Source organism: Gorilla gorilla, chromosome 13, assembly GCF_029281585.2.
Source record: "Gorilla gorilla gorilla isolate KB3781 chromosome 13, NHGRI_mGorGor1-v2.1_pri, whole genome shotgun sequence".
Taxonomy (NCBI): domain Eukaryota; kingdom Metazoa; phylum Chordata; class Mammalia; order Primates; family Hominidae; genus Gorilla; species Gorilla gorilla.
This window is the reverse complement of record NC_073237.2, coordinates 123477002-123494767: the sequence shown is the minus strand read 5'-3', so window position 1 is coordinate 123494767 and position 17766 is coordinate 123477002. Positions and strand designations below refer to the sequence as shown.

Below are 17766 nucleotides of genomic sequence, written 5' to 3'. Positions count from 1 at the left end.
GCTGGTTCCACCCCAGCCTGCTGCCATCCTGGACAACCACACTGTGGAAATCTCAAGAAAGAATCAATTCATTGAATAGCGTTTCTTTTTTGTGAATTTATATAAAACACCCCAAATAGAAGAGTTATTCAGCCACAGGCAGCTTGGAGTTTGTGGTGATACACTGGTCACGTCAGAAGCCTCATTCTGGGGGTAGTTTCTATGACAAAACTGTGTTCTTTCACACGGACTGTGAGCCATATGACTGAGTTCATAACAGTGTTGGGGGTTACAACGTTACGATGGCCTGTCACATGTACACATCAATCATGAGCCACATTTTGGTCCCAGGAATGTTAAAATGTTGGGTGTGGCAGGAGAATCGCTTGAACCCGGGAGGCGGAGGTTGCAGTGAGCTGAGATCGCGCCACTGCACTCCAGTCTGGTGATAGAGCAAGACTCCATCTCAAAAATAAAAAAATAAAATGTTGGGTGTGGGGAGCCAGGCCTCTCACAACTGAACTATTGTGTCAGTCCATTCTCTGCTGAAATCAGCCTGTCTGGGGCCAGCAGCCCCAGAGCCTCAGCAACCCCCTGCTGCCTAGTTGTCCAGACAGGCAGTATCAAGACCACCAAGGAAAAGCCCAGAATGGACTCTGTTCTTATCTTCAAGAGATGCCTGAGGACCTGCCCAGCTCCAAGAATCCTTAAAGTCCTGCCTGAGGTGGTCCCACTCCAACCTCCATGAGGGAAAGGCTGTGTCTGTCTCAGTTACTGCCTAATCTCTAATACCCACTCAGGGCCAGGCAGAAAAGATATCTGTGGAATGAATGAATCAATGAAGCAAGCTTCAGGCCCAGGCTCTCAAGCAAACAAGCTTCTCTACCCCAGGGTGCCACACCATTCCTCTCTCTGTTGTCCAGCCAAAGGCTTCTCTGAGGCTAGGTCAGGTGCCCCACAGCCCCCCAAGTTTCCCTATCTGGGCACGGATCTCTTTGCATTACAAATGCCTAGTCTCTGTCTCACCTACTACCGTGGACCCCTTGAGGGTAAGGACCTCACCCACCTTGTTCTGTTCTACCTCCAGCCCCTGGCACAGTGGCTGGAAGAGGAGAACTTATTGGGAAATACATTATACGAATGAAGTTCTTGAATTCCTATTTAGTAACCTAGGTGCCATCCTGGATACTCAGTATTCAGAGGAGGAATCTGCCCTGGCCCTGCTTTTTAAAGAAGCTGTAGTCAGGAGGGAGATAACCAGATGACTGCAATCTGAGTCTTGGGTGTTGAGTTGGAAGCAGCCACAGCTGCACTTGTGAGCTGAAGGAGGGAGGGAAGACTTCACTGAATGGATGGCTTCATGGTGAGGTCAACTTAGGAAGACAGGCAGGCATCAGCCAGGACAGTGGGGGAAGGTACTCGAGGCAGGAAGCACAGCACATGCAAAGGCAGGGAGGCATGACAACACAAGGTCTGTTTTTAAGCAGGACGCTGACATGATCAGATGTGGGTGTCAGACAGACAGCCCTGGAGCTGCATGCAGTGTAGACTGCAGGGGAGAGAGCACCCAAAGGCAGGGAGGCCAATTAGGATTGTGTGGGTAAGAAACCTGGCCCTGGGGTAGACAAATCTGTTACTGGGCCCAGCTCCACCACTTGGTAGCACCGTGCCCCTGGACAAGTGGCTTCATCCCTTACCTTTGTTTGCTCATCTGTGAAATGAGGATAGTCATAGCCCCTGCCTCAAAGAGCTGCCGGGATCAGTGAGGCAGACACAAACATTGGTTGTCCCAGTGTTTGAGGAACAAGTCCATCCAAACAGCCAAGGTGGCCCTGGTGCCAACTTCTCAGCCTGGTCCAGAAAAGCAGCTCCAGGCAAGGCCTGGACTTCCCAAGAAAGTCACCCTGGGGCAGTGCTGTCCACCCAGCCCTTGACTTCTCCCTCTTGTCTAGGGCTTTCCCAGTTGTAGGGCTCCAGAGCACACTAGGCGCTGCCGGAAATGCAGCAGCCAACTCAGAAGCTGGACTCTGAAATGGCTTCTGCAGACTCTTCCCCGCCTCTGCTCTGTTGGCCGAGGCTCCTGGCACAGAGGCCTCAGTGCACAGACTTTGGGGGAATCTCAAAATGGTTCCCAAATAACGCACTGTGAAAAAGTAACAGCAGTGCCCTTGTCCCCCGGCAAAGGCAACCAGCTCCCCCACTCCCTAACCACATCCCCCTCTACCCTATGATCTCATGGTGTGACCACAACCCGCCTCCTCCATGAACTCTTCCTGGAGCCAGCAATTCACCAATGGCAGGAGCACAAGAGCCCAAAGCATCAGGCAGATTCGAACCCCCAGTGCTACTCCTCCAGGCAAATCTGTCTTACCCTGCTTCTCTGACTCATGGCTCCCATCACCCATGACAGGTAGTAGCAATGCACAATGGCTAGCTGCATGGGAAGGCTAAATGGGTGGGTGATGGAGGGCTGCATGGATGGATAAATGGTTCATTCAATGGTCTTATGAGAGCTGAACTAGAAGGGTTTGGGAATTGGCTCCAGACTCCCCAGGTGCCTTCTGGTGGGGAATGATTCATAGCATCCTCAGCCAGGAGGGGAGGGCAGTTGAAGATCTGGATATGCCCTCCCTGGCCTCCGGGCTGATGGTGAATCATCCAGGACAAACAATGCACAGTCCTTTCACCAGGTTCTCCAAGGTGAGGGTGTCACTGCTCATCCCAGATGCCCATTTTGGGGTCTTACCACTTGCGTGATCAAGCAGCTCTTTCCAACATCCAACAAAACACACCCTTGTGCTGACCTGAAAGCTATTTCTACTTATTCAGTCAACAGTGAGTAACATGTAAGCTGCATCTCAGCCATTAAACAAACAAGCACCTTTTATTCATACTGGTTGAAGAGACAATCTTGATGCAAGGCAGGGTTTGGACCTAGCAGTTGACAGCTAAATCCCAGTTGTGATATTTACTTCCAAGTGATCTTGAACAAGCGACCTAACCTTTCTAGACTTGGGTTTCCTCTACTGCCAAATGCAGATATAATACCTTTCTCTTAGGTAATGGGACCATATAGTTTGTTGCTTAGTCAGGACAATATTGAGAGTGAAAAGGGGGTGCTATTAATAACTACATAAGACCACAACCAGCATGGCGAAACCCTGTCTCTACTAAAAATACAAAAATTAGCCAGGTGTGGTGACAGGCACCTGTAATCCTAGCTGCTCAGGAGGTTGAGGCAGGAGAACTGCTTGAAAGCGGGAGGCAGAGGTTGCAGTGAGCTGAGATGGCGCCATCGCACTCCAGCCTGGGTGACAAGAGCGAAACTCCATCTCAAAATAATAATAATAATAATAATTATGTAAGACAACAGACCTCAACCGGGACCAACCAGGATGTATGGTCCCCTACTCATAGAGCTATTAAGAGCCAATGAGATAGAGTACAGCTGGGCACCCAAATTCACAACAAACGACAGCCATTATTAGCAATACTACTGGTCACCTGATCAGCTGGGCCTTTTCCTTCATCTGGATCCCTCCCACATCTTGGATTACCAACTGGTTTGGATACTTCCCTACCAGCACACCATACATTTCAACAGCTTAGCAGGAACACCTGCTAGCTAATGTTGATGTTTTCATCTGTCTTCTGTCCTGATGATAGTTTCACAAACTTGATTCATGCTCAGGTCCACCAGACTCACTCAAGCACAGCTCAGGCTTCTAGCTTCCCAGAACCCCGACGTCAGGGGCCAGCTGGCAGTTCCAGATTCCCTGACTGCCTTGGCAGAGGCCCGCTTCTCAGGCCTCCTGCAGTGCTGGGATGCCTCTTCTGGCATGGACCCATAATTGGCCTTCATCTGTGATCACAGACCAATGGGCAGTGCTGACCAGAGGACGGGTGGTGAGGGGGTTGTTCTGTAAATCCTCCAGGCAGGACTACAACCTGGACTGATGATGAAACAACTCCTGAGATCCGGATTTACTTTGGAGGCTTCCCTGGGATCTGCAGGCCTAATGACAGCAAGAGCACTCCTGTCGTCCTCCTGCCTAGAGGGTCAGAGAACAACCTCTTTTGGGTTTCCAGTCACTTTGGCACTTTGGTTTCTCTTTATTCACAGTATGGTATCTTTGGGGGTTATTTTGGGATCTGTTAGTGGCTCTACTACTTATTAATTTGTGATTTGGGCAAATGACTCACGATCCTCAAATCTCAATAGTTTCCTCAACTGCAAATAGGGATAAATGTCAGCTTTGCTGTTAGCCTTAAAAGTATCTTTGTGGGCATCAGAAAATTGCTACAATATAAATAGAAAAAACATAAAGACTATGAATGTGAGTTGTGTCCCCTAGAGTAGCACAGTGCACGAGTGGGGCCACCATGCATGGCGGCCCTCAAATAACAGGCCGCCTTCCGAGGGCTGTTGGGAAGATTAAGTGAGATAATGTATATAAAGTGCTTGAGCCATAGTGACAATTTATTGTTGTTATTCTTTTAATTGCTGGAACTTTTCTCATTTCTAACCTTTGGGGTGAACTCAAAAGAGGATCCCAGGCCGGCAGCTTCTGCTGCAGGGCAGAACACACAGCTCCATCTGATGAAAATGACAGCTCTTCCCACAAAGTGACCCCTTGCTTGGGCTGTGGCACCACAGTGGTGAGAGGGATGCGGACACATGATGTGTGGTCCCACCACATCAGGCCAAGTGGGGACATTCAGAGGCAGCCCACCGGAGACTGGGTGGGACCCAAGCCCTGGAGAGGCTGCCTCCCAGTGTACAAAGGCTGTCACATGGCACAGTCACACCAGCCTCACTTGTGGGGAGGGAAAACCCATGCGTGATGGAAACTCCTCACAATACAATGTGGAAAAGCAATTTTAAGAATCGTTTTTATTTTAATTCTGAAGCCAAGGAAAACAGTTGGATTTGCTTTTCTTTGTTGGACACAGGAAAAAAGTGAGGAGCATCACTTTGATTGGAGTTGAGTTCTTCTTCAGTCCTAAGATGGCTGGAATGCCGGGGTGGGGGTGGGGGGTGTTACTTCTCTTGAGATACAATGAGTTGAATAAATATCAAGAGAGCAAAAGTAAACAAACTTATTACTGCCCATTAAGAGCCGCCAAACTGGCAAAAAACTGCTGGGGGGAGGGGAGGAATTGGGGTTGGAGTCTTGGACTCCAAGGAAAATAAATGACTCTGAGGCTCAAAGAGAAGCCCAAGGAGCATGGCCCTTGGTACCAGGTTGACCCAAGTCCTAGGCTCAGTCACTTTTGGCTGTTATCTGCCGTGTGTTCCTGGGCAAATCACTGAGCCTGTTTGGGTTGCAATGTCTCCGTTGATAAAACAGGGGTGAATAACAACCCACCGGATTACCTGGGACAATGTACGTCAGGCGCCCAGCACAGTGCCCTGTTCCTTCCCTTCCTTCCTGTAACCCAATCAGTTCTGAGTCACCCCACTAAGCCTAGGCCCCACAGAGGTGTAACAGTAGGACTCAGAATCAATGTAGTTACAAGAGGTCCCACTGCTCGCAACATGACCTCAAAGTCAGCTACCCCCACACCTTTTTGAGCTTCAGTTTCCTCAGCCTAGAAACGGGCATAACACTAGTAAGTCACTCTGAGTGTTGGAATGATTAGATGAGAGAATGTTGATGTGAAGGGTCTGGAAGCCCTAAAGCCCTGTGCAAGCATTAGTCAAGGAGATGGTGTGAGTGCTTGGCACACTGCCTGGCCCACACCCAGCATCCTCACTGTTGTTGGTTTTGTTTCAGCTTTGTTGTTCTTGCTATCGTATTGCTAACACATTATTCCAATCTCCCGCTTCTGATGCACTTCCATGCTGCTCACCTAGTGTGCAAGGTGGGTTGGATCACCCCATTTCACAGAAAAGACTCAGCCTTTGAGGTCTCAAGTGCAATGGCAAGAACTCTGCCGGGGAGCCGTGAGAGCCCATGTTTGGGAGAGGATAGAACTCAACCATAAATAGTGCAAATCAAATCTGGAGGTCCAGGAAGGCTTGGAAACCAACCTTGTCTTGCAGCCAGGTTGCCTCCTGGGCCTCTGGCAGTTTCTTGGCCACAGTGGAGCCCTACGCCCACATGGGCACAGAGAGGTGTTTGTCACCCACTGCCTCAGGTGAGCAGCCTGAAGAAGGCAGTGGCCCAGCAGGCCTGCCCTAGCCCAGGGTCGGGGGCGGCTCCTCCCCATTGTTCTGGGGTGGGTGTGGCCACTAGCACAGGGGCAGCCAAAGCACCGTTGGAAACCAGGCAAACACTTCCAAACTCAGCTGGGTTTCCACTGACGTCACTGCAGCCCCACCTCCTAGCAGAGCCCAAACCAGAAGCTCCCACACACCTTTCTCTGCCTAGCCTCAGAGAGGCCTGAGCAGGCCATAGGAATCATGCTTGGGCTTTGTCATTTAAGTGGAAAACAGCTCAGCAAGGCCCCAGGGAGCACAGGGTCTCTTTTGTAACTGCTCACTGGCTGGTCCAAGGTGGAGCCCAGACCCAGGGTCCTCACTGGAGAAGCCCCCAAAGGGGTTCAGGGAGGACAAAATCTTTTAGGTCCTGTGTCATACTTGTTATTTTAGCATAGATTAATGTGAAATCAGAAAGTAGTGATGCTAATACCCTTTTACTAGTAAAAACCAGATTAAATACATGCCTGTGTCATCGTTAAGAGTTAGCAGGTTCGAATCCAACAGACCAGGGTCGAGCCCTGGTTCTGCCACCTTCTAGCTTTCTGATTTTGGGCAAGTCACTCAGCCTCACTGAGTTTCAGTTTCCTCACCTGTAAAATGTAAACAGCAACAGTATCTACCTTAAAAGGAGATTATGAGAATACGGGAAACTGGAAAACACTTGCAAAATGTTTAGTCCAGGGTCAGGTATATAGCGGACCTTGGTCAATGGACGTTATTAATAAATACACACGTAGGTCCTCCTCTGCGCAGCTCTGACCTCCTCAGGCAGTCACTTGTCCATGGGATCCCTGCCCCAATCTATCCCTCTTTCCAGCACTCCCAGCTGCTCAGCAGATGTTGGCAGGTGTGTCTTGTCATTCCATCAACAAATATTTATTGAGCTCCTATGTATTTCAGGCCACGTGGTAGGCACTGCACATGGAGCGGTGACCAACACAAACACCTCCCTACCATCATGCAGCTTGCATTCAAGGGAATGGGGAGGAGACAGCGTGTATCTTATGGTGATAAGGACACTGGAGGGGGAAGGTGGTGAGGTCACAATCTTAAATCAGCAGGGAGGGTCTAACTGAGAAGGTGGTATTTCAGCAAAGACTGAAAGAGGTGAGGGAACAAACAACGAAGAAGGGGGCAGGGACCAGCAAGTATAAAGGCCCTGAGTCCTAACTGTGCTTAGAACACTTGAGGGACAACCAAAAGGTCAACCAGGTGGTTGGAGGAGATGATCGTAGGGGAGAGGGGTCAGAGATGAGACCAGGGAGGAAGTGGGGGCCAGATCATAGAGTGCCTTGGAGACCCACTAGCTTTTCCTCCAAGATGGTGAGCCACTGGGGGGTTGTGAATAGAAGAGTGACCCCGTTTGACTTTTTAAAAAGGACCACTCTGGCTGTGAAGTTGAGGACAGAAGGTAGGATGGGCAAGGCTGGGGCAGGGAGGCTAGTTAGGAAATTACTCCAATAGTCCAGGTAAATGGTGCAGGTGGGTTGCAACAGGGTGGTGGCAGGGAGGTGGGGAGACACAGGACTCTGAGAATATTTCTGGCATCGTAATTTGGCGGTGAATTAGATGTGGGGTATGAAAGAAAGAAAGGCGTCTAGGATGACTTCAAGACTTTCGGCCTGAGCAACTAGAGTGGACATTTATGAACACAGGAAAAACTGGGATGAACAGGTTGGGTTGGAGATACAGGGAAAAACGAGTTCATTTCTGGATGAGTTGAGATACCCAGCAGATAGTCAAGTGGAAATGTCAAAAAAGCAGCTGTATGTATGAGTCTAGAGTCCTGGGGAGAGTTCCAGAAATAAATGCAGATGTAATCAGTACTTGAGGGTGATCACCAACGTGACCTCTGGATGAGATGACTAAGGTAAAGAAAATTCTGAGGACTGAGTTTTGGGTCCCCGCAACAGTAGAGAAAGGACAGGAATATGAGGATGAACCAGCACAGGCTCTGAGGAGGAACAGCCGGCAAGACAGGAGGCAGGGTGGCGCTCTGGAAAGGAAGGTCAAGAAGGGAGCCCAACTGTATCCCATAGTGTGAGAGGGAAAATATTAATGAGGATCAAGAACCAGCCCTTCCATCTGGCAAACAGACAGGGGATCCTGTCTAGGGCAACCTAGAATGAAGGGGAGGGGGCAAAGCCTGATGAGGGTGGGCTCAAGAGAGACCAGGAAGAGAGGAACTTTCTGGAAATGGTGAGTGCAGGCATCTCTTTGGAGGCTTTGCTAAAAAGGGGAGCAGAGAAATGCAACAAGAGCTGCAGAGGGGATGTGAGGTCAAGAGAGGGTTTTAAGTTGAGAGAAAAAACCGTATGATTATAGGAAAAGCATCCTGATGTTGGGGAGACGGTGAGGACTGCTGGAGCAAGGCCCTCGAGTGGGCAAGAGAAGGGATCTAGCACATGTCCTCCCCTCCCTCTTGGCCCATTTAACTCCTACTCCTTCCTCAAGGGTCAGTGTAAAGGGCACTTTCTCAGGGAAGCATTCCTGACCCTCTGATTAGGTCAATTCCCTGTAATACCCCTTTACAGCATGTGACAGTTGTGCTTTCCGGCATTTGGGAATGGCATAATGATGTGAAAGCCCCATGAGGGCAGGGGCTGGCTCCATCCTGTTGGTAGCTGTATCCCTAGCCACTAGCATGCTGTCCAGCAAATCACAGGTGTTCAATGAACATCTGGTGAAAGGATGAATGGTCCAAGAATAGAAGTGAAGCAAATCTGGAGACACATTCTGCGTTCTGCTCCCTTCTAACTTAATCATGTTGCAGTGGTCAGGACTGTGCTGTCACTGGCTATTGCAAATATTTGGATTCAGAAGAGCTCAGTTGTTTGTTCCTGTTTTGGCTCTGTAGCTTAGCTAACACAGTGACCAGAGCCACGTAACTGGACACATCCTTCACTGATATTGTCCACTAAACCCTGAATGTATTCCATAACATGTCTAACGATTCATTCGTTTATCAAATATTTGCCCAAAGTGCAATATCCTGGGAATACAGGGTTGAATCAGACAGAGGACATGCCCTCATGGAGTTAGAATCCAACAGAGAAGATCAAACAGAACTGCTATTCAGCACAACGGTGATGGGTATTACAAGGGGAAAGTTCAGGGGGTGTGAAAGTATAGAATAGGGAGACTCAACAGTCTGAGGAGCCAAAGGTAGCAGAAGAGGGAGACCAGAAAACCCTCCCTCTGCCTCCCCTCTCCAGCCTGACGCTACCTGGATATGATTCTCAGGCTCTAGCCCAGGAGTTCAGCAAGGGGGCTGCGGGCATTGGAGCTGGCTCTGGGAGTAGCAGGGCCATGGCCTCCTGCCTTCAGATGCCCTGAGACCCTCCCTCTTCCCTTCTACCTCTGTTGGGGCTTGCCTGTCTCCTCTTGCTTCCAAAATGGCTGCCTGTTCTCTGACTCCAAGAGAATATAACCCAGCATCCTGAAGCAGAGTTTTTGGAAAGCTCTGCCTGCCTGGCGAGAAGGCTGGGATCACTGATGGCACAGGGCACTGACAGTGGTGGGACCATCACTGATTCTCCCCTCTGTTTACTTTCAGGCTTTCATAGATTCTATTCACAAAGAATAACCACCATTTTGCAAGGACCATGAGGCCACTGTGCGTGACATGCTGGTGGCTCGGACTGCTGGCTGCCATGGGAGCTGCTGCAGGCCAGGAGGATGGTTTTGAGGGCACTGAGGAGGGCTCGCCAAGAGAGTTCATTTACCTAAACAGGTACAAGCGGGCGGGCGAGTCCCAGGACAAGTGCACCTACACCTTCATTGTGCCCCAGCAGCGGGTCACGGGTGCCATCTGCGTCAACTCCAAGGAGCCTGAGGTAATTCTGGAGAACCGAGTGCATAAGCAGGAGCTAGAGCTGCTCAACAATGAGCTGCTCAAGCAGAAGCGGCAGATCGAGACGCTGCAGCAGCTGGTGGAGGTGGATGGCGGCATTGTGAGCGAGGTGAAGCTGCTGCGCAAGGAGAGCCGCAACATGAACTCGCGGGTCACGCAGCTCTACATGCAGCTCCTGCACGAGATCATCCGCAAGCGGGACAACGCGTTGGAGCTCTCCCAGCTGGAGAACAGGATCCTGAACCAGACAGCCGACATGCTGCAGCTGGCCAGCAAGTACAAGGACCTGGAGCACAAGTACCAGCACCTGGCCACACTGGCCCACAACCAATCAGAGATCATCGCGCAGCTTGAGGAGCACTGCCAGAGGGTGCCCTCGGCCAGGCCCGTCCCCCAGCCACCCCCCGCTGCCCCGCCCCGGGTCTACCAACCACCCACCTACAACCGCATCATCAACCAGATCTCTACCAACGAGATCCAGAGTGACCAGAACCTGAAGGTGCTGCCACCCCCTCTGCCCACTATGCCCACTCTCACCAGCCTCCCGTCTTCCACCGACAAGCCGTCGGGTAAGTGCTTCTGGGATCGTGTTCCATGTGGGTCTCAGAGCCAGGCACCAGGCTTCCCTTGGCTGTGTCCACAAATGGGGAAAAGCCATGGCCAGTTGAAGCCAGGCCAAAGACATGCACAATCCCCCAGCAATCCCTTGGGCTGAGCTGCTGGAGCCAGCGGGGTGAGGGGTGGGGGTGAACCACATTCCTTAGATGGATCCTCAAAGGTATTACCAAAAAATGGAGTTTCAGAAGAGGGCAAACACTCTCTGGTTTCTGACAGGAAAGAACCCAGGGCCTGTAGTTTTCTAGGCTCTGCATGAGATCCCGTGTGTTGGCAGATAGAAGAGAATGTATCTCCTGCAGCTCATGCACTGTGCCTGGCACAGGGTTGGCCTTCTGTAAATGCTCACCAAATAAACAATGGGCCAAAAGAAAAGAAAGTATTACCCACGTTAAGAATATGATAAACACATTGTAGGGGCTGGGCATGGGAAGGAGTCCTTCCTAAAGCCCACACACTTCCTAGAGTCTGCTGCTGTCTAGAATTTTCAATGATGCTTCCATATGCTCTTACATACACGTTTCATCTTAAAATATAGCAATTCTCAGAATACCGTTATGGGGGAGGAATGGGATTGCTGGCAGGTTTTAAAGCTTAACCAAGATACTGGCACTGGACATTACCATGTATGTTACATAATTAACTCCTGGAGCTCCTTGCGGACAGGATGAATAACTTGCTAACAGGCTTAGGATGTTCAGGCTAGATTTGCATTCAGGTCTTTTCACTTTAAATCTCTGGCTGACTTCTCTATGCTCTAGGACTCTAGGAATCATCATTTCTGGAAGAAGCAGGCCAGAGGCTCCCCTGTCAGAATGTCAGCACACATCCAGTCCCCCGAAGCTCAGCCCCTTGTTCATCCAGAACACCTGAGCCTTCCCAGTGGGCTGCCATATGAGAACTATATTCATCTCTGCATAAACGAACCATGTATCTACTCCAAGTCAGTGCTTTCGGTACCATTTCATTGTATAAGCAGGGAGAGATTTTTACTGAAAATATCCTGCTTTACACTTATTTCACACTTTTAAAAATAACCACCAGTACTGGGAATAGCAGCTTCTTGCTAATTCCAAAGAGGGGCTGAACCTGAGTGCAGGAGGGTGGCCAGTGCAGAGGACAAGGGCAGCATTGTTTTCAGATGGGGTGGGTGAGGTGAGCTAAATGCAAAGTGAGCATCCACTGGAGCACCTCAAAGGAAAGACCTGGCCTGGGTGCAGGATTGAGAGCAGGCGCTTTGGAGCAGGCTGGCTTGGATTTAAATCCGGTTTCCACCACTGATTAGCTCTGGGACATTAGGCAAGTCACTTTGTCCCCCTGAGGCTCGGTTTCCTCATCTGTTAATTGAGGATAGATTAAAATAGTGCCTGTCACTTTAGGAAACGAAATACTGCAAAAAACATGTTTAGCACAATGCTGGGTCCACGGTAAACTACAAGCCTCCTTTGATCTAGGTCTTTTCATCTTAAAACAAGGAGACTGAAATAAACAGTCCCTTTTTTTAGCTCTGGCGTTCCATCTGTACACGTGTCTGCTTTAAATCAGAAGCTCTGAAAGAGAGGGCAGGGTGTGTTAATTTGTCTTGATAGAATACCGAGAGGGTAAAACGTGCCCTTGGGCACCAAACAAAGGCTCAGCTGAATGTTGTTATAACCCTGACTGGAGACAGGCTGGACTCAATGGTTACTCAACAGATCTCCTCTGGCCTAAGTGTCTCTGGTTTCTAACTCAAAACATTTCAGGACATTCCTGGGCTTGAACTAAGCTGGCAGATACGTGGTATAGAAATAAAGACCTGGGTTTGCATCCATGCTCTACCCCTTGGTTAGCTATTCGCTCATGAGATAGTTATTTAACTCTTCTGAGCCTCAATTTTCTCCTCTGTAAAATGGGGACAAGGGTCATAACCTCACAGTGTTATGCTGTGGATACAATACAATCAAGCATGAAACATTATGTCATGTAGTAAAGCCAACATTTGCTGAGCCCCTACTACATGCTAGTCGCAGCACTAGACTTGGGGAAGTAGGTGACAATTGTGGTCCCTGACCTCCAGAAACTCAGTCTGGGGTAGATGGCAGGTGCATGAATGCATCTGGGATCCGTCCAATGCCCATGATTTCTAGTCCCTAACATCAGCACATCAGATCTGACAATGGATTTCTCTGGGAGGGAGTATCCGTCGAGGCCAAAATTTCTAAAATCAGGAATGCAGTGAAAACTGGGCTGTCTGATCACTGTGGTGATACCCTGGTGTGCTAAGTGCCCTGGGGGACAGTAAGGTGGCATGACTAATTCTGCCTAGAGGGAAGGGAGAGGTTAGATAGAGGTGGCACTTCTTTGTTGCATCTTGAAGGATTTGTAAGATTTTACCAGGCAGACCTGGGAGTTGGCAACCCAAGTGACTAGTGGATCCCTGACGGAGATGAGTCTGTGCAAGGGCCCAGGGGCACGGTTCTATTCCTGGCACCTCAAATGGTTCAATCTCCTGCTTCTTTGTGTTCACAACCCAGTGTGGGCTGTGTGTATCCAAGGGTCCTGCACTCGCCCGTCTTTTGTCTCCCACTTAAGAAAGCACGCCGTCATGGGAGGGAATGGCAGTGATTTCATCACAGAGATAACTGGAATGCATTAGAATTTATCCTTCTTTGTTACGCAAGGATCCCCAAATGTTGGTACTTGCTCATTACCAGCAGATTTCTTGTGACCCATCTCACCACTGAGCTCCCACACAAGGCGCTGCCAGCTGGGATTGAGTGCCTAGCTGTGGAAGATGAATGGGTAGACAGAGCCCAGGAAGAGAGCAGCTGGGGGAGGGTCCTGCCCTCTCCTGGTGTTGAGGACTAAACTGGGAGGAAAAAACAGATGGTCTCTCTGCACGGAACAGTCAGGGCATCCAATCAGCAGAGAACATTCTTATCAGGTCTGTTCAGAGAGCTTGGGGCAGGTTCTTATCCTGGAAGACAAAACACTCTTCTGCGCTCTTACCCAACAGATCCTTTGTTCTTAGGGACATCACTTAGCCAGAAATACCTTTGCAATTAAACACCTTTGCATCCGAGCCTTGGCAGCTTCCAAACCTTTCACTCAGCAACCTCAGAGCCATGTGCTCTTTTCTTCGTCTGCCCACAGCATGCCCTTCCCCAGGGGACTAAGGGAGCCAGGGCTGCTTATCTGAAGCTGTACCACAAGCCTGTTCCCAGCCTTACTGAGACAGTAACACGGTGGCCCCAGGCCAGGATGGCCTGCTGAGAGCCTGAGTGAGGAGGCACAGGCAGCTCCTGGCTTCCCTGGCTCCTCACTTGGGCTTTGTCCTGTGTCTCTCAGGTCTGGCCAGACCCAAAGGCATTTTGGTTAGGATGATTCTGTGATGAGGCCTGGGCCAAATGGCCCTGTCTGTGGTCCTCTGCCCCACATATCCTGCTGCTGCTATTAAAAGAGGAAGGCTACAGGGGTCATTCTCTAAGAGGCAAAGGATAGAGTAGGCACCTGGGTTCTGGGAGGCCTGGTACTGTTTCTCAGGCCACCCAAGGCAGAGCCACACATTTGCCAGCCCTCCTGCACAGTGCCCATCCCAGAGACTGATCAGGGAGGAAAGGACAGCGCCAACAGCAGCTGCCACAGACGGGCTTTGTCAGAAACTAATCTTTAAAGACCAAAAGGAGTGAGCACTTTTAGCTGTTTTGTCTCCTGAGAAAGAGAATACAACCAGTTCAGTTTATTTCTCAATGAGTGAAGAAGAAGGGGCCATAAAACCATGAAATACTGGAACTATTAGGGGCCTCTCAGATCCCCTAGCATGGCCTTCCTGTAACAGAGCCTGTTGGTGGCAGAGCAGAGATCGACCCTGGGACTCGTACCTTGCAGGATACTGAGGTTCATAGAGGTCAAGTAACTTAGCCAAGGGTACACAGCTAGTAAGTGGCTTGGCCAAGGCTCAAACCAAAGTATGTTTTAACTACTCTGGATATTGCACACTTCCACGGGAAGGCTAGAGGGGAACTGGTGTAAAAATCAGCCCGTGAATGTCTGACTTGGCCCCAGCTGCCACAGGGACCTGACCTTCTATCTCTACTTCCTGACCTTCTAGCTCTACTTCCTGGTACCACGTTCCAAACAGTTCCTTAAAATGAGCTCTGGGAACAGAGGTGGTAGATTTGTTATTAGAACATGGTTCCAATGACACAAAACACTGTCGCTACCAACCCACCAACATCATGCTCCCCCTCCCTAGGCCTAGCAGGAACCAGCCAAGCTCTCCAGTAGAAAGCACAACGTGCACCTGACTCCCAGCAAATGGACCCAATTGAAGTCTAATTTTTAATTTTTATCAAATCTGGACATATCCTCTGGGGTTCCTTCTACTCAGCATTTCAATGTATAGCTAAGTCTTTCAACATATAGCTAAGTGTGAAGTTCTAATTTCTTTAAATGTTAGCCCTGACTGTATAAATGTCAGTAGATATGACCTTCCCTTGGGACCACATTAGGAGGCCCCCACATTGCTTCACTGACAAGAGTGCTAGCAGGACCACCCCATCTCACAACAGATGGGCTATTGGGCTATGGCCAGGATGGCATGGACAACTTGAACAAGAGTGTTTTCCTAGATGGATTTTCCACCTGTATTTTATTCCACCCTATAAGGTAGGAAATACATACACGATTGTGGTTCCCCAGCACAATGGTATGTTTTAAAACAGAGAAATATATGATGTTGTAGCTCCCATTCTTTCTGGAGGTCAAGAAAGCAACCAGGTGAAAAGGTGTCAACCCATGTGTGGCTGGGTCAGCTTCAGTAGGCTGGGCATCCAGGCCCAAGCACTGCAGAGAGGTGGAGAAGCACAGGGTGTGTGTGGTGATGGTGGCGAGTGAGGGTGACTCTGCCCATCCTGAGTCAGCCTTCAAGGTCACAGAGGCTGAGGGAAAAGCCCACACAGGTCTCCTGCCTCCAGAGCGTGTGCTGTTTCCACTGTACAATACTTTCTTTTATTCTAAAAGGTTTTGTTAAACAAAATAAGATTTCAAATTCAGTACAAACTACATAATCCAGTGATTTCTCAAAGACCATTCTTTGCTAGCTTCTTCCTAAACAAAATCTACTCTAGGAAGATGGCCCACCTGGATGATGGTTCCAGGAGGGCCAGCTCCCTTATTGCTTTGCTTTCTCTTCCTCCTCTTCTGGTACCTTGGGGAACTGATCACAAAGAGACTTTTGAGTGTGATGGAAAGCTACCCCTCCATTCCTCAGGCAGTTTTCCAAAGATGACACTTGGCTAAATGCTCAGGGTATTTACAGTCATAGGAGATAAACTATCAACTTGTTACTGTTAAAAAAATCTTGAGATCTGGGATCTTGATGCCTGAAAATCCCAAGATTGGTACTTGGTAAACTGAAAGAAATCTAGAAAACCCTAGAGATCAGGCATCTGTGGCCAGCTAACTGGTCATACAAATGGATTGTTGTGGTGAACTTGTATAGTATTAATCCTGAGATGCTGTCCCCCTCCACCCCCGCCCCCACAAAAAAAATAAATAAAGTAGTATTAAGTTAGCCTCATACAAATGCTGGCACCATGCTCCTGGACTTCTCAGCCTCCATAACTGTGAGCCAAATAAACTTCCTTTCTTTATAAATTACCCAGTCTATGCTATTCTGTTATAGCAGCAGAAAATGGACTATGTTCAGTCTTGTAAAAGTAATGAAGTATATACTTCCAGTGGTTTATACCCACATCAGTGAAGGATGCAGGCAGCAGAGACCTCTTGATGGGAACACTGGAGATGATCTTTCCTACTATCCCCGCATCACCACTGCCTCAACTTCGGCTCTCCCTGGCATGAATCTGGTCAAAGATTATGCTGAAAATAAGCCTGATGGTCCTCATCTTATATCTCAAGATGAGCCTGTGGAACTACAGGGCCTGGAGTATTTACGTGATCCTTTGTTTAAAAAAAAATAAGTTACTTTTCCCTGATATTTTTGAATACAGTAAGTCAAAACTACTATACACACAGAGAAAAATCTTGCTAAGAGAATTTGTTTACGTTATAAATGCAATAGCTCCTAAATGTTGAAATTAAGTATCTTAGATGGTATGTCTAGAGTAGGGTCCAAATGAACAAAAAATCCACTCATCTGGCACCATCCCAGACATAATGTGCAGAGAGACTACTACAAACCGTCCAGGCTTTCCAACAAAGCAGGTTTCCTTTGCCAGGGTTTGGTCTGGATGTGGATTATCATCTGTTGTGGGGTCTCTCTTTCCAGATGGATTTATTATTATTGGTTCTCAGCTGGAAAGCACAGAATGAAGGTAGCAAAGGGGATGCAGCTCAGGATGGTGAAGGATGGAGGGTGAAGGATGGAGGGTCAAGGATAGAGGACTGAAGGATGGAGGGAGGCACACAGAGCATTGAGGGACTCATGGAGTGAGCCTGCAAGGGTTCCTGCCTGAAAGGAGCCCACAGTCTTATGGGGACGCAGATCCCCAACAATCCTAATGTGGTGTGATAACTGCAGCACAGAAGGTGGACTTGAGTTCTAATCCCAGATCCTCCACCTTCCAGCCATGTGATCCTCTTGAGCCTTGGCTTTCTCGCAGGTGCAGGGGCTTATGAGGATGAAATGAAATGGTGTGCAAAGCACATGGCAGGTGAAAGGCTCTAGATACATGATCACCACCATTCTTACCTTATTCCAGTAGAGATAAATATACAAAGCATTTTGGGAGCACTGAAAAGGATAAAGTAGCTTTCCTGGGGTTGGGGAAAGCTTCCTGAAGGAGGTGATGAGGAAGGTAAGGGCCTTGCGGTGCTCTCAGAACCACCACCAGTGATAGTCAAGAAATCATGAAGACAAGTCTTGGTGCCAGACAAATGTCCTGCTTTCAGAAAAAGAATGTATACCAGAAATCACATACAACTGGCTTGTGGTGAAGCCCCAGTGAAATTATAGAAAAGAGTACACAAAGGGTTCGTGAGCATTTGGAAGATTAAAAGGTCACCAATGAAAGCCAACATAGGTTCTTAAAGAAGAAACCAATGAAGCTGATCCCTTCCTTGGAAAGGGTTAATACGCTGGCCAACTATGGGACTGCTACCTGTCCAGTAT

General features: G+C 48.9%; 2 protein-coding genes across 19 annotated transcripts in view; one reads left to right on the top strand and one right to left on the bottom strand.

Moving 5' to 3' along the window:
• The window catches only part of RALGPS1 (Ral GEF with PH domain and SH3 binding motif 1), a 307580-nt gene that overhangs the window by 104698 nt on the left and 185116 nt on the right, over positions 1-17766 (bottom strand). The gene's annotated exons all lie outside the window — the stretch shown is intronic.
• The window catches only part of ANGPTL2 (angiopoietin like 2), a 35729-nt gene that overhangs the window by 4545 nt on the left and 13418 nt on the right, over positions 1-17766 (top strand). Inside the window, exon 2 of the mRNA XM_004048627.3 lies at positions 9741-10606. Coding sequence (XP_004048675.1) covers positions 9790-10606 — 817 coding nt within the window. The 5' untranslated portion in view covers positions 9741-9789. The remainder of the gene's footprint in view (positions 1-9740; positions 10607-17766) is intronic.